This window comes from Magnusiomyces paraingens, assembly GCF_902498895.1.
Source record: "Magnusiomyces paraingens strain CBS 517.90 genome assembly, contig: contig1, whole genome shotgun sequence".
In the NCBI taxonomy this organism is placed as follows: Eukaryota; Fungi; Ascomycota; class Dipodascomycetes; order Dipodascales; family Dipodascaceae; genus Magnusiomyces; species Magnusiomyces paraingens.
In genome coordinates this window covers 1,452,618-1,475,489 of record NW_022474067.1, presented here as the reverse complement: position 1 = coordinate 1,475,489, position 22,872 = coordinate 1,452,618, and the positions used below count along the sequence as shown (strand labels likewise).

Below are 22,872 nucleotides of genomic sequence, written 5' to 3'. Positions count from 1 at the left end.
TTTTTAAGTGACGGGAAAGACTCGGGCAAAATGTCACATAAAGCAATAACAGTTGGGTAAATATCACGAAATGGATAAAGCACTTTTGGGGCACACCAAGAGAAGTAAATTGTTGATATTTCTCCAGATAATGTGGCATTATAAACAAAACCATTAAACTTATCAATTATAAATAAGGCCTTTTTTGAGACCCACGATAAATTGTTTAAAGAGCTAGAGTTGTTTTTTGATAGTAATCTTTGACTATCTTTTTTATTAAACTCAAGCTCACAATCATATTCAGTGTCCCAAACCTGTGAGAAATCAATAGATTCCGATTCATGATCGTAATACTTGATAATTCTTTGTTGTCTGAAAATCAGCCGTATGTTTTTGATATTACTTGAAAGTTCCATTAAGAAGGTTTCTAAAAACGAATCATTGTCTTTTGGATCCTCTGGTCTGTAATTAATGATTACTGTGGTTACTTGAGAAAAAGCATCTTTTGGAAAGGGAGAATTAGGCATGATACTATGGACTGATTTTTTTTCAACCATAAAAGGGTTGTCGAATTCCAATGTTTTAATAATGTTTGCAGGAATCCATGGAAAATTATGAGGTTTGTAAACCGCTGAAAGTGGAATTGAGCGGAAAACTTTACTTTTTGTCAAAAGTTGTTTATTATAAGTGTCATTTAAAACAAAGCAGTGTTTCCATTTTAAACTTGTGTATACATCACGAAGACTTGAACAAGTCTGAGCCAAAGAGACACAGTCATTGGATGTCAGAAACTTGGCAAGAAAGCTGTGTTCATCGAAAGATAAATCTTTGAAAGATTTCATGAAAGATTTAAAAATAAAAAAATAAAAATAAATAAAGCACAATGAAAATGTAAGAAATGAGTTGTTTTTAAAGAGTCACTCAAAGATGAGTTTTTGATTTATTGAAATTGAAATTGAAAATAAATAATAAAAATAAAAATAAGTCTAGATGCTGAGCCACAAAGTATGGATTCATTTTTGATAAAAAAGCATATTGGGTAGGGTAACTATTGAAATTGTTCCACGTGAAGATAAGCTCGGAATTTTTTTTTTTTTTTCTCATTGTACAGTATATATATACAACATGTTGTAATAATAACGCGGCTGATTGCAATTTTCATTTCAAGACATAGATGAAAAGTTTCAATAAGACTACGAAGCGTTTCAGCAGACCCTTGCTGATCCATAGAAAATAAAAAAAACGAGTTTATAAATATTATATATAAAAAAAAAAGTAAATGAAAATATTTATTGTAAATTTATATGGCGTAAAAAAAAAATTGTTTTTACAATAATTGAAAATCTCTAATTTGTTATAACAAGTTTTGTCTCTTAATTAAAGAAATTTCTTTCTTTAACGCAAAAAAAAAAAAAATTGGATTTCAATTCTTCTAAGAAGAAGGTTTGGAGTTGTAGTATTGATAATATAAAGTAAATTGTGGGATAAAAAAAAAATAGTTAACAAAAATATTAATTTCATTTATTTGATGTATATAATTAACACTCAATGTCAAATCTAAGCAAACTGGGAAGGATAATTTATTTTTATTTATTTATTTTCTAAAAGCAATTGTCTAAAGCTAAGATATAGATTATTCTAAATATAAAAAAAAAAAAAAAAAAAGCAAGAAACTATCATCTGTTTATATATATATATTTCTCTTCTTCTTCTTCTTCATCTCAATTCCTTAAACGTATGTTGCAACACATTTCTAGTTTTAAGAAAATTCATAACCCGCAACCGCTCGTTATTCATATGTGCACCATCAGAGGCCTGGCCACAGGGAAGTTGGGCTGCAGGAGCATCAAATTCTTTTTCCAAAAATCTCACTGCTGGAATAGATCCTCCCTCACGGATATAAATGGGAGGTTGTCCCCACTCACGTTCCAAGGCATTTCCGAGTACCCGGAATGCACGGTTAGATGGGTCGCCGACCCACGGCTCAGCCTCATGGAAAATATTGACTGCCAATTCATTGCAAGATCCAAACTTGGCAAATTCACCCCTTAGGTACGACAATAATGATGCCTTGATAACACTAATATCCTGGTCTGGGACAATGCGGAGTGAGATGGAGGCAGATGCACGTGCAGGAATCAAAGTGGAATTACCAGGCCCGCTGACATTAATGCGATGGATGGTCAGCGAGGGGTATCTCCAACGGGACATGAGTTGTTTAATTGATTCTTCGGCCAATGCCTTTTCGTCAGCTTCGTCTAAGGATTGTTGTTTCTGTGGGCATTCTTCACGCGTGAGGTTATTAATAAGTTCTGGGCGGGCCAAAATGTCAGCATAGAGTTTACGTTCAGCATCATCGAGTGGCCGAACAGAATCGTGGAAGGCAGGGAGTAGAATGCGGCCTTGATCAGTAGAGAGTTTAGATAACAAGTTAACCAAGTCAATGGTGGGCTCACGGAACACACCACCGTGAACACCAGAGTGCAAGTCAGGGAAGGCCGACTTGATTTCCACTGTGGCCTTAATGATGCCTCTGAGACCATAATTAAGACAAGGAGTGGTATCATCAAGCCAGTAAGAGTTGGAAAGAAGGACCCAGTCAATACCAGGAGATGATTCAGCCGTGGTACCTGAAATCAAGTCCTTAGCCCCACGAATTGCTTCTTGGAAACCTCTGCTGCCGCATTCTTCTTCACCCTCAATGACAAAAACAATATCGTTTTCAAGTTCGCTGCGTTGGACAAGCTCGGCAACAGCGAAAATAGCAGCAAGTACGGGACCCTTATTATCAGAAACACCGCGGCCATAAAGGTATCCATCAAGAGCCGTCATGTTAAATGGTTCTGTTTCCCACTGGTCGGTAAGCTTGTCTGCAATGATCACATCGTAGTGACCGTAAAACAAGATGCGTGAAGGTTGTTCTTGTGGAGTTTCAGGAGTAGAAGGTTCCTTTTCAGAAGCAGAAGAAGAACGGAAAGCAGAAACAGTTTCCTTAGACTTATTTATTTTATCTGCGGAATTGTTTCCATGGAAAATTCCCACCACAATTGGGTTCCCGTCTTCAACAGGAATAAGATGAGCATCTGCACCAAAGTGGCGCATAAGACTGCGAAGGAAAATAGCACACCGGCGACAATCATTAGCGTAGATGCCATCGTGACCACTGACAGTTTTGTATGCAACAAAGTCACGGAGGGTGCGCAGCATGTGGTCAGTAGTAAGCGTAGCGACTTGTTTTGTAGCCGTAGAAGCAGATTGAGGCCCAGCGGAGATTTGTTGGGAAGCAAATGCAGAAGTTGAAGAGATTGAAAGCTGGTCGGCAAATTGTTGGTGCAAAACGTTTGCGGTATTGATCTGAGAAGCAAGGGCATGCTGGTCAAGCATGGAGGTGATATCCCACATGGATACAGTATTGTCATTGCCACCAGTTACAAGAACTTTGCGAGCAAGACTAAAATCAGTGATGGCGGTTGCAAGAACAATGCCATGGTGGGCAAGCCATTCAGCACGGACATAGCGTTTAGAGTCCCATTTGCGGATGAGACCACTGGTGGAGAATGTAGAGGAAGAGGTTGATGGAGTTCCAGTAGACTTATCTTCGCGAGCAGATCCACCACGGAAGAGACAGTCTCCGTAGAGTGACATGGTCATGACATCACCTTCATCGGCAACCTTGTCTACGCGGACAACTTGGTTAGTGTCCATGTCATAGAGACCGACCTGACCATCAGTAAGACCGAGATAGAGAAAGTTATCATAGTAGATCATTGAAAAAACACAGGATTCAGTATCGAGGGAATAAATTTGCTGGAAAGTTCCTGGGACTTTTTGGAAAGCCCAAAACTTGACAGTACCATCACCGCCTCCAGAAACGAGGAATTCGTCAGTTTCGTCTGAAACAGAGGACAGTGAGTAGTGGCCAAGTTTCCTGTTGACAACTAAAAGGGTATAAACGTAACCATAGTGAGCGTATTGGATGACATTTTTCGGGGGGATTTCGAGAAGTGCAAAAGTAGAGTCATCATTAGGGTCTTGACTATCGTCAAGTGACATGCGTCTGCGGGCATCGGATTCAGCAACAAGTATTGTTTTAGCGTGTTGCTGGGGGGCCATTTTGCCACCTGGGCCCTTTGAGTCGAAGAACCTGTCGAATCGAAGAGATGGGAGACCCGATGGATCTTGGGTGACTGTGTAAGAGGTTTTATCATAGAGTTGGATCCATTGAATGGATGCATTTTGGGAGCCAAGAGCCAGAACTTCATGTTTGGGGATCCAAGCAACGGAGAAGATATCACCAATGTCGTGAATCGAATAGATTGTGTAGATTTCAGTAAGGGTTTCAAGGTCCCAGACCTTGACGAGAGAGTCAGCACCTCCGGAAAAAAGGAACCGTTCATCGGGAGTCACGGCTAGGGAATAAACGGAAGAGCCGGAGACGTCCTTTTTAGATGAATCTGAGGGGGTATCCTGTTGTTGTTGCTGTGATTGTTGCTGTTGTTGTTGTTGTTGTTGTTGATGATGATCTTGTTGATTTTGTGATTTTTTGGCAGCTGGACGATGGCCTGGGAGCACGGCAACTGTTACAAAATCTTCTTTGGAAAAGATTAAAATGTGGCCGTCTCCACATCCAGCAATGATCCAGTCTTTTGTTGTGATGAGAGAAAGAACAGAGTTAGGACAGCGCCAAGTATGGACGAGACGGGGGGAATCTGCAAAGGAAGCAGTTAGATGGGAAGTTGTTGGCCAGTATTCATCTGGGCCTGGGGATGGTGATGACTGGTAGAAATGAGGGTTTTGATGATGGGCATGGCTACTGTGATAGGACAAGGGTGGAGGAGCGGAATAGGGGTAGTTATAAAATGGAGAAGATGAAGAAGAAGGGGAGAAAGCTGAACCAGCAGATGAAGCAGCAGCTGCTGCAGCTGCTGCTGCTGCTGCCATTGATAAAGTTTGATGTTGTTGTTGATGATGATGCAAGTGGGATTGCAAAGGTTGATGGGCACCAATGATTGCAGGCACTGGTCCTGAAGATCTTGAGCATCCATAATCATTGTATTTTGGTCGGATATGAGAGCCAGAAGAAGATTTATGAAGATTAGATGATACTGCAGTTGAAGATGAAGATGATCCTGCAGAAGAATTGGGAGAATTAGAGGTAGCAGGATGTGAGCTTTGATGATGATTATGATGATCATGGTGAGCAGAAGAAGATTGAGGTTGTGGGGTTGATCCATGGCCCGCGGAGGTTTGATTAAGGTGACCTTGAGACAATGGAGGAGGCGAGGTACTTGCAGACAAGATACCAGATGAGCGACATCCGTCAGCAGCGGTATCGTTGTTCATAATAGAAGATGTATTTTTTTTTTTTTTTTGATGTTTTATTTATTTGGTTGGTTGGTTGGTTGGTTTGTTGATTAAGTTTAAATTTTGAGTTGGAGATTTTCCAGGAGGATTTAATTTTTTTTTTTAAAAAAATAAAAAAAAAAAAAAAAAAAAAAAAAAGCAGCAGCAGCGAGTGGAGGCGTTTTTATATAAAGAAAAAAAAAAAATAAATAAATAAATAAACAATGTATTGATCACGTGATTGTTGTATTTTCTCAGAAGATATACATAAATATTAAAATAGCTTGTTTAGTGTAGACTTCAAGTTTTGTTAAGTTTAATTTATTTAGTTAACAACAACAACAACAACAACAACAACAACAACAGACTTTTAAATTTAAATTTAAATTTATTTATTTATATTAAATATTTATATTAATTTTATATTAATTTTATATTTATATTTATATTTGTATTTATTTTTTCAATACAAAGTTTTTTATAAAATATTTTTTTCAATCAATCATTCATTCATTAATTCATTTATTTGTTTATATGTTAAAACTGGGCAAAACTTCAAAAAAGGCCTCAAATGCAATTTTTTTATTTTTTTATTTTTATTTTTTTTATTTTTATTTCTTAATCAAATAAAACTTTCAACTTTTTTTTTAAAAAAAAAATCGCTTAAAATCAATAAAATTACGCCATTAAACCTTGACAATGACGTGCTTTATTAACTTGAAACTCCTCATTTTTTTTTTTTTTAATTTTTTTTTTTTTTTCAATTCTCTGGTCCCCATTCTAAACACCATCCGTACCAGGATCGACGTTTGCAAACTTGAGGAGGGTCAGAAGGTTTAGGAGATGTGTCATCATCATTGTCTGGAGGTGCCACAGGTGTAGAAGGAGTGACTGAAGCTGTAGGAAATGTAGTACTAGTGAATCGGGTACTCACAGTCTTAGTACTTATGGAAGTTTTGGTACTGCTACTCTTAATGGGCTCTCTAGAATCATCATCATTATCAGATACAAACGTCCAGTCAAAGCAATCAGAACAAATCTTGGGTACTCCACAAGTAGCAGTGTCATTATAAGCCAACAAAACATCATCAATGACTACATGAATGCGATGATTCATTAATGATACATGCCAACCCTTATCAGAAACAACATCATAGGCACATTCCAGCCCAGAATGACATACTGTCTCCATGGCATATCCAGCCACCCAACATGAAGACCCAGCTCCATTACAAGTTCCAACAAAGATAGGGTCAGCCGTATGGCCAAAATGCCAAATATGCTCAGCCCAGCGAGGAACACCAGGCGGCATAGGCAAGTGAAGTCTTCGACTAGGGAGAAGCTCACCAGGTGCCTCATATGTCACTGTGGGGAGACCATAAGTTCTGCCAACCAAACTAGCAAGCGATCCACCAAGAGAGTGGCCAGTAATCCAGATATCAGAGCTAGGATATATGGCCGATACGTTTCTGTAAATGTCCATGGCAGCCTTGTAATATCTATCCCTTTTGTATAACTCGCGTTCTAGACAGTCTTGATTACAAGTGTAGGACTTACCCGTATAGCAGTCACAGACTGTATTCCATAAGTAGCTCACACGTGCACAGCAGCATGAAAATAAAAGATTATCGTTAATCTTATCATTAGGAGCAGTATCACCACCGTCATCAAAAACAGCTGCACTAGTACCTTTAATGGCAATCACCACTGTTCCAGCAGCAGGTAAGCCCATGGCCTCATCAGCTTCAGAGACAAAAACATGACCACGAACGCCTTCGCCGGCCCAGCCGAAATCGGAAGTCTCGTTGCGCCAGGGCCCAGTGACGTTTTGCCAATCGCCTGTGTTTGGAATGTCGACATATGCATCAGAAGACATGACGGCCAGCGCCACGACTGTGTTGCGGTCCTCAATATCTGGGACTGCAATGTTCTCATCGTGCCAGTTGAGGTTTTCGTTTTTGATTTCCGGGAGGCCGCGGTCCATGTATGTGTTAGCATAATGAACTAAGGCCTCGACTGAGTCTGGGTGGCGGTCGGCTAAACGTCGGACATGAAAGTTGTTACGAGGTTTTAAGGCCAGACGGGCTTCCCAAGGTGAGACTTTACGTGGAGATGCAGTGTTACGGCCAAAAGTGACAAGTGGGGTTGTTTCTTTGAGCATGGCGATATTGTTGGGGGTTATATCTAGACGACCATGTGCAGCCAATCCATTTGGTTTGTCAGTATTGTGATGGAAGATATGTTTAATAGAGAAGCGCATATCACCTGGGGTGTATAAGTCTGATAGATCGACAGCATCTACAGGAGGTGGAAGATCTGTTTGTTCAGGAGGAAGGAAAAACAAGGCTTTTAATGATGGGCATTGTTTTGTGTTGAAGATGAACAAAGTGATGAGTAAGACGAATAGAATAGTTATGAGTCTGATAACTGTGACTTTTGAAGATAAGGTATTTGTTTCTGAGGATAAGGTGAGAGTTTCAGGAGACGAAAGGGTTGTGTAAGACTTTCTTCGTTTTTTCTTCTCTGAAGGAGATTCATGAGAGAGCAGAGGTGTTTTTTCTTGTGGCATTTGATGTGGTTAATTATATTTATATTTATGTCTGAATGTTTGGTTGGTTGGTTTGTTGGGCTGGTGGAGGAGTATTTAAAAAAAAAAAAAAAAAAAAAAAAAAAAAAATCGCGATGCTCTCTTTTTTCTTATCTTCTGGCTGTTGCTTTTTAATATAATTATAATAATGAGCAAAATAAAAAAATAAAAAAAAATAATAATAAAAATAAAAATATTATTATTATTATTATTATTATTATTATTATTATTATAATTATATAAATGATGTAAGATTTTACGTAAGATGAGTTAAGAATAGCCGATGTTAGGGTTTAAAACGGCTTGTCACGTGTAGTGTCCATGTGATGGGTCATGTGTGGGGCTAAGTGTTACGTAATGTGTCTGTGAGTCATAATCCTCGGCTAAGTATGTGACAACTAAGTGACAACTATGTTACAACTAAGTTACAACTATGAAACATTTTAATTACATTTTTTATTACAATGTGGCTTTTTTTTTCTTCTCTCTCTCTTTAGATTCCAACGACTTCTAAACAATTGCCATTAGTAATCATTTCCCTTTTCCTTCACCCTAACCCTGATTTAATTTTTTTTTTTTTTTTTTAATTTTTTTTAATTTTTTTTTTTTTTTTTACTGATTAACAAATTAACATCATCACTACCATCACTACCACCACCACCGCCACCAGCTCAGCCTATACAAAATTGCCCTCTACACACACACACACACACACACACATAAAATTTCCACCACCACCACCACCACCAACAATTTTTTTTTTTCTCCCAACATCTCCTGCTTACACACATCGCCAACTTTAATTTCACCACCACCACCACCAACCACTACAACTACAATCCCAACCAATTTAAATTAAAAATCCATATTATACATTATTAATATATATATATTTTTTTTCAAAAAAAAGAAAGAAAGAAAAAGAATTAGAATAAATCACCAGTATAATTTAATTTATTTCTCGTATTTGCTTATAACAACTTTGCTCATACTTTCAAATGATCACCCCTGACAGCTCCATTGCTGGTGGTGCTGCTGCTGCAGCTGCTGATCTCTCAATGGTCTTCCCAGATATGCTCAGTCAGGAAACCAACAACACTTCTAAAAAGCCTTCAAGATTTAGATCACAACATTCACACGCTCCTTCTTCTTCATCTAACTCTTCATCATCATCTTCTTCATCATCATCTTCTTTAATTGATCATCCAGTTCATGATCAGATCAGAAACCTTGAAGCCCCCCTAGGATTCAACTTAGCCGAAGACCCTCTCATCTCAGCAGTTTCATTACTAGATGATCACAATATGGTACAAACTTCTAATAACAATACAAATAATATTCCATTACAATCTTCCATGGATTCATCAGCAGAATCAGTCTCAGCTTCAATGGTCGACTCTTTACTTCAAGGTTTAGACCCACAAGATTTTGCTCTTGCTCAATCAAACCACACCCTGAGAACCTCAAACAATAATAATAATAATAATAATAATAACAACAACAACAACAATAATAATAATAATAATCATCAACAACAACAACACCTCAACCATACAATCATCCCCCAACAACAACAATTTAAGCCTTACTCCGAAGACCCAATCTCTCTACTCAAATCTGACTACTATTTTGATGAATTTGTATCCCCTTCAAACATCTCATTCCCTCTTACTCACGATATGCAGTCTGCTGCTGCTGCTGTTGCCGCTCTAGTCGATTACACAGAACCTGCCCCAACGGTCGGAAATGCTTCCTCAACAACAAACCACCACGTTGTCGATTACTCAACTTCTATCAAATATTCACCATCTTCACCTTCAGTCTCATCCTCTTCATCTCCTCAAACATCCTCAGATAAACACGACGAAATCCCCCCAATCGTTAAACAAGAATCTAACTTGGACCAAGTCCCCCATCCTTCAATCATCACCCCAGCTTCAACTACTTCTCTCTCCTCTGTAGGCTCATCTTCAGAAAAACCCCAGCAAAAACAACAATCTTCCTTAGCCACAAAGGACTACCCGGCTCCTAATTACATGCCAGACTTTAACCCAAATGACTGGGATGATCTCGACAACTCAAATCTCAAGTATCGTATCCACATTAGTGACTCCCCCATCAAGTCCCGTGTCGAAACACAAATCAAAATAGCCCTCCATTTTTACCCTCCACCATCAGAGTCAATCGTTCATCTCCCGGCAGATACAATCTCAAAACCAAAACTTCAACTAAGAGACCCATTTTATCCAATTCCTACTGCCCTGTCTCTTGATACTATCGTCATTTGTGACACAGATCATAACCATTATGTCAATATGTGTCGCTGTTGTCTCAATCGAGAACGCAAACGAGCCTTTCGCAAAAAAGTCCGTCTTCCTGTCGAAGAGGCCCACTGGAGCCTCGACAAGGAAAAACGTGCAATCGTCTTCAACTGTAAAGAAATCGTCGACTTTGGATCTCTTGTTGACATTGACCTCAATGGCCAAACAGTCACTGCAAAGAAACTAGAGCTCCCTATCCGTATGGCTTGCTACTGTCGCCACCATAACGAAAAAGTGGGCTTTCGGTAAGTCCTTTTTTTTTTCTTCTAACCATCTTTGGTCCATATCCCACTGATACTAACTAACTAATTAACTTTTTTTTTAGTGCCCTTTTCGTCGTGCGTGATTACACTGGTAAGGTTGTAGCTCGATGTTCTACCTCCTCCATCATGATCACTGATGATCACAAGGCTGCCTCTAGTAGAGCTGCATCATCTGTAGGTATCAAGCGTCTCAACTCGGAAATCGACGCAGCCGACGATGAAGATGTCATAATGACAGCCTCTTCCACTGCTGCAAATACCCCCCATCCTTCCATTTCTGCAACATCATCACCATCGCCGAAAAATGAATATCAAATTTCCTCAGACTATGGGCCACGCAAGAAAAAACCCTCATCTTCCCTCCCCCCAACCTCGGCTGCTCTGCCCATCACAGCCACACCACAGTCTTTGGTATCCTCATCAAGCAAACGCACCACTAACTCCAGCACTAGCCGCTCAAAACGTCCCTCAACCTCTGCAACTACTGCCGTCTCGGCAGCCAATGTTGCTGCCGCTGCTGCTTCGGCCTCACGCTCATTGCGCTCATATTCTACCTCCTCCTCCGCCGTGGCCTCACCTCCTACAACTTCCTTCTCAAATGTCTCTTCTCCTTCATATCTTCTCAAATCCCCAACCTCTCCTCCACATCCCTCTGCATCCCCATCTGCTTCCTTTGACGGTATTATAAACCCCTTCTATGGAAATAACTCCGCTGCTTCTTCTTCAACAAGACCTACAAGTACTATTGCCTCCCCCGTGGCTTCACCATCAGACCTCACAGCAGTCCTAGCATCTTCTCAGTCAAATGGTTTATCACAAACTATTGCTGTTCCCTCTCCACAACCAGAAGAATCTATTCCTTCTACAATCAATGCTCTCATCCACTCCCAACAATCATCAGTTGTCAATGGGCTTCCAGATATCCAAAAGATTATTCCTCAAACTGGACCCATTCGTGGCGGCATTGATGTTTCACTCTTTGGATTCAACTTTATCGATGGTCTTGTTCCCAAGTTTGGAGAAAACAAGTCGGTTTTGACTACCTGCTGGAGCGACCGCTCTATGGTCACCCAGCTTCCACCATCAAAATCCCCAGGTCCCGTCATTGTTTCCTTTGACGGTCTGGCTGCCATGCCTGGATCACAAATTTTTTCCTACTACGATGACACGGATCGCCAGCTGATTGAACTCGCGCTTCGTGTGGTTGGTGTCAAGATGAATGGCAAGCTTGAAGATGCTCGCGACATTGCTCGCAGAATTGTGGGTCCAGGAACTGGTTTTGACTCAGAAATGCAGAGTTTCCGTGGTGGTAGTACGGGGAATAGCGCCAATGACGCTATGGAACCTCTAGGAATCCCTCCTCATCGCCTCGAAGTTTTGTTGTTAAAACTAGTGGCCCTTATGGACTCATACGAAAATGATGCACGACCCAACTGGCAACTGCGCAACAATGAGGGCCAGACCATGCTGCATTTAAGTTCTATTCTTGGTCTGGAAAGATTTGTCAACATTCTTCTCTCTCGTGGAGCTCATGTTGACATCCAAGACAAGAATGGATATACCCCATTGCACTTTTCTGCTATGCATAATCACCAAGCCATCATTTCCATGCTGCTTGATTATAATGCAGACGAAACTCTATGCACTTACTTTGGTCAAACTTATCATGATCTTGGCGAAGATGACCTTGAACCACATGACACTCCTCGCTTCTTGACTCAAGAAAGATTCCCCAACTCTCAGGGAATGTTTGCCTTTAACGAGGAGTCGTCTGATGAAGAAGAGTACCAAGGTGATATTGAAGATGATGGAGACGGTGATGACGAAGATAGTGACGAGTCTGGTGACTTTTTCTTCCACACAAATGTTAATTATCACAACCACCTCCCACTTTCACAGCACCAGTTTGCATTCCTTGGAGATGATACAGTTGCATCATCTGATGGCGACAGTGACGAATTCCATGAGTCTGATTTCATAGAAGATCAAGAGGAACCAGAGGTTCAAACAGGGAGTGGAACATTGGCCCATAAGCTTGGATGGTATATTCCTTCCTTTTTACGCACTCCGGAGGGAAGGTCTTTGCGTAAGCGAGTTGCATTTTCGGTGCCTTCTCAGCAGAAACAGCAGCAACAGCAGCAACAACAACAACTACCACAACAACTACCACAACAACAACAACAACAACAACAAGAAAATCCAGCGACTTCTCAACATGAACCTCAACAACCGTTCAACGCCATGGCATACCACTATAACAATGCCATCACCACGGGGTCTGCATACCTGCGAGGAATGTTTGGACGTGCGGGTCCTGTTGATGAAGCCCCCGGGAGCTCGCCGCCTAATTATTACGACATTTTCCCTCATGGCTCAGGGTCCAATCCTGACTACTCCAACTCTGCAATTGATGAGGAGAAACCTGCAGAAGCTATTTTTGCTGCATCAGCAACTGAAGGTGGTCCCAGCGGTGCCAGTAGCACAGTTGAAGAAGTAGTTACAACTACTACCACGACTGTGGAGACTCGACAACCGACGGAAGACGAGGTTGTAGAGATTTGGCGCAACAACCGCAAAAAGCTGCAGAATGACCGCATGTTTCTTTTCTTCTGGCTGCCCGTGTTCATCTTCACTCTGGTCTGGGTGTGCTACCGCATGGTAGCATATATGGACTATGTTGATGGCGAGAGCGTTGTTGTCAGCGACACTGTCGAAGGAGTAGTAGCAGCAGCAGGTACATCCCTGGAAACAACAGTTGCTGATAAGACATCAACAGTTACAACATTACGTGCAGGTCTGGATGCTGGTGTGACTCGTACAACAGCTCTCCGGACCTGGATGCATGATTCAGTAGCATCTGTGGCTAAACGCGTGTTAGGGTTTGGCAAGTACCAGCGAAGAGTAGTTTACGATGCAGTTGCAGCGAGTGCATCAGCACTTAATGCGCAAAACCCATGGGCTACGGTAGCACAGCCAGTTGGTGTTGGACATTAAATGTTTTGACAGATGAATAAAAAAAAAACAAAAGAAAGGAGCTGGTCTTTATCTTTTTTGTTTCTTGTTTTTTTTTTTTTTTTTAATATTTTATTTTTTTATTATTTTTATTTTTATTTTTATTTCTGTTTTTATTTTTATTTTTCAGGTGTTTTTATAATGTAATTCTTTTTCCCGTTTTTTTTTTTTGTCTATCTTGTGTACGATATAATACAATCTATTTTTTTTTTTTAATTTTTATTAATTTTTTATTTTTTTTGATATGAAGTCAATTTGATATTTTTGAATAAAAAAAATATATAATGCACTTAAAATTTATGGATTAACTTAACTGTAGTTATACTGAATAAGGTAAACAATAATACTATACTGGTATTTTAAAAATACAAAACTAGATATATATATTGCAGAAGATGAATGAATGAATGAATGAATGAATAAATGAATAAATGAATGGATTAATTAATTAATCAATCAATCAATCAATCAATCAATCAATACTTGTTGATATTAGTTATTAATTCGACTTTTTATTTAACAAAAAAAAATTAAAATTATCTATAAATATCCATCATCAGAATAATGTACATACACTATACTGTAACAAAGTTTGTTTTCTTTTTTCTTTTTTCTTTTTTCTTTTTTTCAAATCCAACCATCAAAGTCATTTTCTAGCCAATAACATTGATCATTTCTATTAATTTTATAAACAGAATCTTCTTTAACAACATCTGGTTCATCTTGGAAATTTTCCAAAGACATTCTTGAATCAGAAGTAATAATTTGATTTTTTGATATCCCATAATTGTAAAGAAAATAAGATTTTGAATTAATCGATAGGTATACTACCCTTGAAATTATCCATGAAATTTGGGGTAAAATCCCAAACCAATAACCTTTAATGTAAAATCGTTTGTTTATAATATCTGGAGAAAAGTAAGGTAGTGCAAAATTAACATGAAGTGATGATGGAGTATCGTGTCTTGAAATAATATATACTTGTTTAAGATTGGGGTTGGTAGAATGTGTTGAAAGAAACAACCATACATAGGGTGAAGCAGTAAGAGGAATATATGTTTTTGAGCAATCAAAATAAAAGTACTCAAGAGAATGAAGATGATGAATAACAGAGAATAAAGAAGATGTTAAACTTTCTTTTAACCAATCATCCATAAGACCAGGAGGGATATTACAAAATGAAGGGAAATTTGAAGTATAAAATTCTCGAGGGAATTTTTTTGCAAGTTTCCCCTTTCTTCTTAAATAATCACCAATTGTTTTTATCCCCTTTTTTCGTAGGAAAAAAACATAACTGGAAAACATTTCTTGACCAAACATCCAGAAAAACTTATAATCTAAATTGTTTGCTTCATCAATTATGATTTTTAGTTTTTTAATGTTTGACATTTCTTTTAAGAATGTATTAAAAATATTAATATTTAAATCAATATTTGCTAATACACATTCAATTTGTTTGAATTTGTCCAAAACCCAATCAGGATAACGAAATTCAAACTTATTGGGAGTTTCAAGAAACCTAGTTATTCTTGATAAACGAGGGAAAATAAAATCTAATTTTATGGGTCCAAAATAAATTATATCCAAAGCAGTTATTTGAGGAACTACTAATGGGCTATAAGTTGTGCGAAAAATATTATTTTGAATGGTGAGTTTGCAAAAAGAAATATTTATAGGTAAAAGTGAAATAACATCTGTAATGATTTGGTTACCATTAATTTCTCTGTCATTAAAATTTTTAAAATATTCAATATTCACAGATTTGAGATTCGACAAGTGTTGAGCGCCTAAAGCTAGAGACTTTAATTGGTAGAAAGTTAAATGGGAAGCATGGATATCTTGTAAATTAATAAATTTAGGCCAAATAGTATCTGGGAAATCCAAGTTATCAAAAATAGATAATTTTGTTAAAAATGAAAAGTCGCTTTTTGTTGAAGGTCGTTTTGTAACATATTTACTCCAGACTAATTCTAAGGAAAGGCTGGAATAAAAATGTCTCCAATAATAGAAGAGAGAATCTTTAAAAAATATATCGTTATCCATTTGACACATGTAACCACGAGAGTCTTCATAAAAAAATTTTATTGAGGTTACATTAGGGAAAGATGAAGGTAAGGGATCCTTTTCTGGGGATGAATTTAAAGACTGTATATAGTTTAACCCCCACAAACATCTAATAATGAAATGTCGAATTGCATTGCAAGGAATACCAGAATAAGTTGGAGCTTTTGAAATAAAAGAGGTTATAGGAATTTCTAAACAACGATATTTGGATGAATAATTGATAGAAAATCTATTTCTTGTATAATTGTAAAGAGTCAAGTCGATATATTCCCAAGCACTTTGAAGGTAAATTTGTCGTAGGTAAGAACTACACTGGCTGAGCTTTTGACAATCTTTTGCCGAAAGAAATTGAATGATTCCCAAGTGTATTTCTACCGGTAGTTGTTCTAACATTGATAAAAAATTTAAAGTAGAAAGGAAAAGAAAAAAAGAAAAAAAAAAAAAAAAAAAAAAAAGGGGGGGACTTTATTTTGTGTCTATATCAAAGTCATTTCATGATATCGTTGTGGCGATAATGATTAAAAGGTAAGTCAATTTATTAAGGGTGGATTAGTTTTATCGATAAACATCGGAAAGTTATGTAATGATTATGGTATTATTATTAATATTTGAATTAATTGAGATCATGATATAAATATATATATATTAATAACCATTAATTTTTGTATTAAAAATACTTCTTTTATATCTATTTTAATATTAAAAAAGTATACTTTTTATTATGGAAACAAACTCAAAAAAAAAAAAAAAAAAAAAAAAAAAAATTTTTGTAAGAGTACACAAGCCTAGTTTTAATAGAAATCTATATAACTAGGTGGTATAATATAGTATAAATGAGTAAATAAATGCTAATTGGTCATTTATTCGTTTAATCTTTCTGATTTTAGAATTAATTCCTTTTCATATATATGTAATCCTAATTGATTGTTTATAAAAATCAGAAATTTTCTTTTTTTTTGTTTTTGTTTTTGTTCAATTGAATTTTGAATTGAAAGATTATTATAAATTCAAATGGTTTTTTTTTTTTTTAAAAAAAATGATATTACAACTATATCTATTATTATTATTTTTGTTCTTCATAATCTCAAATTATAAGATTTTTTTTTTTTTAAAGTTTCCATATATATATATATATATATAAATATATATAATTTTTTATTTTTCAATTAAGACTTTCCTTATTACTCCTCTTATATTTCTTTAAAGACACACCCCCTCACAAAAGGGGTTTCTACTTAAAAGGGTAAATCCCTTTTTTTTTTTTTTTTTTCGTCAACCGTGAAACCAGTGACATTTTTTATATGTATTTTTTCATTATTATTATTATTATTATTATATTTATATTTATATAACGATAATACTTTTAAAAAAAAAAAATTAAAAAAAAAATTATTAAAAGATTACGTAAATAATGTGGGGAACTTCATTAATAATTTTTTTTTTTTTTGTTTTTTGTTTTTTTGTTCAATTGAGTTTTTTATTTTTTATTTTTTATTTTTTTATTTTTTTATTTTTTATTTTTATTTTCTATTCATATGAATATTCTTTAATTCATTCATTCATCTGATCACAAAATACAAATCAGTTTACAAAAAAAAAATAAAATAAAAATAAAACTCCGCACATCGCACAACAGGGAAAAAAAAAAGAGTGAGGAGAAGAAGAAAATAATACTAACTTTAAAAATGAAATTAAATTAAAAATAAAAACAAATACAATCATCATTTCAATTGCGGGGGGGAATGTGATTTCAAAAAAAAAAATAAATAAATAAATAAATAAATAAAATAAAATAAAATAAAAATAAAAAAAAATGTGGGGGGGGTGAGAGACTATTAGAAAATAAAAAAAAAAAATTTAAAAATTTAAAAATAGATTTAATGCTAAATGAAAAATAAAAATTTCCTTAGAAATTGCAACAATTACTATTAAAGTATACAATTATTAGCATTTACTTTTACTTTTTTAACGGATTGGTGTTGTGGCGCAATGGTGAGCGCATTGGATTTCGGCTTTCGATACCTTCCAAAGGTTGCAGGTTCGAGTCCTGTCAACATCGAAAATAATTTTTTTTTCTTTCTTTTTGGTTTTTTTCTCTCTATTCTATTCTATTTTTTAGCATAATTAATATATATATATAAATATATAACTTTTTTATTTTTTTTTTAAACAATCAAATCTCAATTGAGTTTTCTAAGAGACCGTGCAGCAGATGCCAGCAGTGCTGCAGTCTTTTTCTCATATTCTGTGTCAAGATTGGAAGAAGAAGAAGAAGTAGCAGTAGCAGTAGCAGTAGCAGTAGCAGTAGCAGTAGCAGTAGCAGTAGCAGTAGCAGTAGCAGCAGTTGCCTTTAACTTGACTAAATTCGAATCTGATGCAGATGGTGGACGCATCAATTGTTTAATATGGTTAGTACTACTGCCACTACTACTACTACTACTACTACTACTACTACTATTGTTGTTGTTGTTCTCGTTGCTGATTTTACCAGGCGGTGTTTCTGCACGAGGAGATGGTGGTAACGACACGTGGCGGCGCGGTCTATACCTTGTGGTAGTTGTAGTTGTAGTTGTATGAGTTGCTACATCCATATTAACCAAGTTTGGTGATGGAGGGTCTGAAAAAGAAAAAACCACAGTTGCTGGTCCATCAGCAGGAGCATCAGCAGATGAGATTTTAACTGATAAAGATGGTAGTTTTTCAATAGATTTTGTTGATTGTAAATTTAATAATGATGATGATGATGGTATAAGCGTTGTTGTAGGGTTTGAAACGGATTGTAAAGGTTCTGTAGGTGGCCGACGAGGCGGCGAATCCGGAACAGTAAGAGGATCCGAGAATGTGACGGACGGACGTTTTGATGCAGGTTTTTTAGGAGATGCCATTGCACTTGGGACTCGAAGAGCCGGTGTAGGTTGAGTTTGTTTTAATGAAGGGTGTTGTGGTTGTGGTTGTTGCTGTTGCTGTTGCTGTTGCTGTTGTTGCTGCTGTTGTTGTTGTTGCTGTTGTTGCTGCTGTTGTTGTTGTACTTGTTGTTGTTGTTGTTGAAATTTCACAGTAGGAACACTCTTTGTACGCGTTTCAGCGCGTTTGATGGGCAAGACTGGGTATGTTTCATTGCTTGTACCGGTAGAACCACTAGTTGGTGGTAAAAAGAATCGGATAGTAAGAATTGTTCCACCTGCAAGACTACCTAAGAGAGCTCCAAGAATTAGAGCAAAAAAAGATGCAATACATAAAGGTTTGATGTAAAGAGTGATTGATGGGTGTGAAGTGATGTTTGTAATAATTGTAAAGAGGGTATTGATAGCCGCTAAGATTAATAGAAGAACGCGAGCGGTGAGTATTAATGTAAGGGCCGTAGTGATAGCCAAAAGAGATGTCACAATATGGCTTATAGAAACTAATAAACGGATACAGAGACGTGGGATTGTTGTTAGAATGGAGGGGGGAGGAATAATAGTTATGATGAGAGTGCGGAGGTTATTGTGGAGAAGGTGGAGAAGATTAGAAAGATGCGGAGAGACAGTGATAATTAGACGGATGAAGCAAAGGCCGATCTGTGTGGCGGTAGTTTTTATAAAAAGAAGTATATGAAAAACTACAGGAGCAATGGCGATGCGCAGTTGGTTGAGCGCTTCGTAGGTCGCGTCCATTGTAGTTTGAAGTTTTAGTAGTTTGGTGGTGGTGGTGGTGGTGGTGACGATGATGATTTATTGTAAGGAATTTTTTTAAAAAAAAAAAAATTATTCCAAACACACACAACTAAAAAAAAAAAAAAAAAAAAAAATATCAATAAAAATGAAAAAAAAAAAGATCTCACAGAACATTCGGAGATTGCAATTTGAGTTCCCGGAGAGGGGGATTTCTTTTTTGTTTTTTTTTTTTTCTTTTCTTTTAACAAAGAACGGCTAAACGAGGAGAAGTTTTTTTTTGTTTTTTTTTTGTTTTTTTTATGATTTTGAAATTTATTATTATTTTTTTATTATTGTAATTGTTATTGTATATTGAATTGAAATTAAGAAAAAAGAAGGTTTTGAGACGTTTTTTTTTTTTTTTCTAACTAACTAAAAAGAGCCAATTTGTGTATTATTTGTGGGGTTTTTTTTTGATATTTTGTGGGGAAATCAAATTGGACTTTTATTTTTTTTTTATTAAATTCTATAAAAAGCAGCTGGAAAGTCGACTTTTTAAAACAAATCTTTCAATTCATTTCATTTCAATTCTATTCAATTCTATTCAACTTTATTCAACTTTATTCAACTTTATTCAACTTTATAACAAAACTCACTCAGATCTTTTAAATCTACCAAAACTATCTAAATTTAACTTCCATCCCCCCAATTCAATCTTCAAAATGGCTCCTATTCCCAAGACTCAAAAGGCTATCGTCATCAACGAACCCCGTGGAGAACTCCTTTATAAGGAAATCCCTGTACCTACCCCAGAAAATGATGAACTTCTTGTTCATATTCAATACTCAGGTGCCTGTCATTCAGATTTGCACGCTTGGAAAGCCGATTGGCCCTTCCAAACCCCATTCCCTCTCATTGGAGGCCACGAAGGCGCAGGCGTTGTTGTGGCAAAGGGTGATGCTGTTCGTAACTTTAACATTGGTGACCGTGTTGGTATCAAATGGGTTAATAGTACTTGTCTCGATTGCCGTTTCTGTCTTCAAGGTGCTGACGGTAATTGCCCTAAAGCAACTTACTCAGGATTCACCCATGATGGTACTTTCCAACAATACGGAACTGTAAAAGCTGCTCATGCTGCTCGTATTCCTGATGGAGTAGATCTCGCAATGGTAGCCCCCATCTTGTGCGCTGGTATCACTGTCTATAAGGCCCTCAAGCGCTCAGATGCTAAGCCTGGTGATAATGTGGTCATCACTGGTGCCGGTGGTGGTCTTGGATCTTTGGCCGTACAATACGCTAAAGCAATGGGATTCCGTGTGATTGGTATTGACTCTGGTGAAGCCAAAAAGAAACTTGTATTATCAACTGGTGGTGAGGCCTTTATTGACTTTAAAACTGATGATATTGTCAAGGGTGTTTTGGCTGCTACTGATGGCGAAGGTGCCCAAGCTGTTGTCCATGTCGCTGTATCTGAAAAGGCTGTTGAAACCTCACTTGAATACATTCGTCCAACTGGAACCATTGTACTTGTGGGACTTCCTGCTGATGCTGTTGTCCATTCACCTGTTTTCTCACATGTCTTGCGTACCATCACTATCCGTGGTTCACTTGTTGGTAACCGTGAAGATACTGTAGAAGCACTTGACTTTGTTCGTCGTGGTCTTGTCTCAACTCCCATCAAGATTGTTGGTATGTCTGAGATTGCTCATGTATATGATCTTATGGAGAAGGGCCAGATTGCAGGTCGTTATGTCCTTGATACTTCCAAGTAAATTTAGCCATTGCTTCATTGTTACTGCTAATGATGACGAATATGAATTATGTTGATGACTTATAATGAATAATGTAAAAACAAAAAAAAAAAACTTCCATTTTCTATAGTTTTTTTATATAAAATATAAAATCAATCAAACAAATATCCACTTTTAACTGGTGGTTGTTGTTGTTGTTTATATATCTTTTTTTTTTTTTTTTTTTTTTTTTTGGCCCTCCATTTATGTCTGCAAAAGTTGCTGCAAAAAAAAAAAAAAAAAAAATTTAATTCTTTTGCCTATCAATAACAACAATAAAAAAAAAAACACCCTTTCCTCCTTAATATAAAATAAATATCACAAACATCTTAACAACTTAACAACTTAACAACAACCACCACCAAATGCCTGCCACGGAACCTGCCTCTCCACCTTTACGGGCCTCCGTCATCCTCGAAAAACAACCACCCGGTAAAAAACTCTCCGGTTACAGGTCCCGACTCTCCACTTATAATGATGCCTTAGCTACACATGTTCATTATCTCCGCCTACGCTACAAGGCCCTGTCACCTATACGCCGTGCGCTCGTGGCTGCCGCTGGGACCCTAGTAGCCCTATGGCTGCTTGTTGTTTTTTCCTCCAGCGCCATGACTCCACGCGTCCGATCAGCTCCTGGACATAAGTTTCGGTGCTTTGGCCCAAGTAAAGCTCCCTTTGATCTCTCAGCTAACGCATACTCTGAGTGGCACGCAAGATCACCAACTCCAGTCAAATTCTTTCAGCAACAAGACGCTCTTGACAAGTATCAACAAGAACTTCACATGCATTCTCATGAAGATGCTTCATCTACACCTGTTGCTCTTACAAACTCTTCAGAAATCCTTGATAAAACTATATTCAAGTTTAACTTGGATTCAACTGCAACAAAAAATGCAGCTGCTAATAGAGAACGCATTCTCATCTTGACACCGTTGAGAGATGCTGGCCCTTACTTACGCCGTTACTTTCTTCTACTTCGGTCGTTAACATACCCCCATGAGCTCATCGACTTGGCCTTTTTGGTCTCAGATACTACCGACGATACCCTTGCCCTGTTGGCCCTTGAACTCAAGCGTGCCCAGGAATCGAAAAAACCCTTCCGTTCAGCTCAAATCTTTACAAAGGACTTCCTTGTTCGCCAACATAATGAAGGTCAAGTCCAGGATCAGGACTTGTTATTGTCCATGGACAACCTTGATGTTGAACAACGACATGCGTTTGCTGCTCAGGCCCCTAGACGTAAAGCCATGGCCCGTGCTCGTAACTTTCTATTAACATCTGCTCTTCAGTCAGACCATTCTTGGGTTCTTTGGCGTGATGTCGATGTTTATGAGTCCCCTAGAACTCTTCTTGAAGACTTGACTGCACATGCTCAGTCTGCTGATGTTGTGGTTCCAAATGCATGGTTCCACAGATATGTTGTGACTGGTGATGGAGTCGAACACATTGAAGGCCGCTTCGACTACAACTCATGGCAGGATACGGACCAGTCACGAGCTTTACTTAAAACTCTCCCTCGTGATGTTGTCCTGGCAGAGGGATATAAGGAGTATGACACAGGCCGTGAGTATATGGCCCGCATGGGCGACTGGCGCTGGAATAAAGACGAAGAACTGCCGTTAGATGGATGCGGAGGTGTGTCTGTGCTGGTCAAGGCTGATGTGCATCGCTCAGGTGCTAACTTCCCTGCGTATCCATTTGAGAACCAGGCTGAGACTGAGGGATTTGCAAAAATGGCTGCTCGCTCAGGATTTAAAGTTGTCGGGTTGCCCAACTACGTTATTTGGCACATTGACACTGAGGAGAAGGGAAACAAGTAGGTAAGTAGGTAAGTAGGTAAGTAGTGTGTTGAATTAAGTTATTATAAAGTAAGTTGTA

General features: G+C 37.5%; 6 protein-coding genes across 6 annotated transcripts; 3 read left to right on the top strand and 3 right to left on the bottom strand.

Moving 5' to 3' along the window:
* Window positions 1-1,695: 1,695 nt before the first annotated feature.
* On the bottom strand, window positions 1,696-5,322 carry SAPINGB_P000450 (uncharacterized protein; the record flags this gene model as incomplete). The annotated part of the gene is made up of 1 exon (XM_031995174.1): window positions 1,696-5,322. One exon carries the CDS (start codon window positions 5,320-5,322, stop codon window positions 1,696-1,698), a length of 3,627 nt encoding a protein of 1,208 aa, XP_031851065.1.
* Window positions 5,323-6,082: 760 nt separating this feature from the next.
* Window positions 6,083-7,891, bottom strand: SAPINGB_P000449 (uncharacterized protein; the record flags this gene model as incomplete). The annotated part of the gene is made up of 1 exon (XM_031995173.1): window positions 6,083-7,891. One exon carries the CDS (start codon window positions 7,889-7,891, stop codon window positions 6,083-6,085), a length of 1,809 nt encoding a protein of 602 aa, XP_031851064.1.
* Window positions 7,892-8,907: 1,016 nt separating this feature from the next.
* SAPINGB_P000448 (uncharacterized protein) lies at window positions 8,908-13,487 on the top strand (the record flags this gene model as incomplete). Its single annotated transcript, XM_031995172.1, has 2 exons — window positions 8,908-10,475; window positions 10,556-13,487. 2 exons carry the CDS (start codon window positions 8,908-8,910, stop codon window positions 13,485-13,487), a joined length of 4,500 nt encoding a protein of 1,499 aa, XP_031851063.1.
* A 4,262-nt stretch (window positions 13,488-17,749) lies between these two features.
* SAPINGB_P000447 (uncharacterized protein) lies at window positions 17,750-19,225 on the bottom strand (the record flags this gene model as incomplete). The annotated part of the gene is made up of 1 exon (XM_031995171.1): window positions 17,750-19,225. One exon carries the CDS (start codon window positions 19,223-19,225, stop codon window positions 17,750-17,752), a length of 1,476 nt encoding a protein of 491 aa, XP_031851062.1.
* A 701-nt stretch (window positions 19,226-19,926) lies between these two features.
* SAPINGB_P000446 (uncharacterized protein) lies at window positions 19,927-20,976 on the top strand (the record flags this gene model as incomplete). The annotated part of the gene is made up of 1 exon (XM_031995170.1): window positions 19,927-20,976. One exon carries the CDS (start codon window positions 19,927-19,929, stop codon window positions 20,974-20,976), a length of 1,050 nt encoding a protein of 349 aa, XP_031851061.1.
* Window positions 20,977-21,359: 383 nt separating this feature from the next.
* SAPINGB_P000445 (uncharacterized protein) lies at window positions 21,360-22,814 on the top strand (the record flags this gene model as incomplete). Its single annotated transcript, XM_031995169.1, has 1 exon — window positions 21,360-22,814. One exon carries the CDS (start codon window positions 21,360-21,362, stop codon window positions 22,812-22,814), a length of 1,455 nt encoding a protein of 484 aa, XP_031851060.1.
* Between the last annotated feature and the right edge of the window lie 58 nt (window positions 22,815-22,872).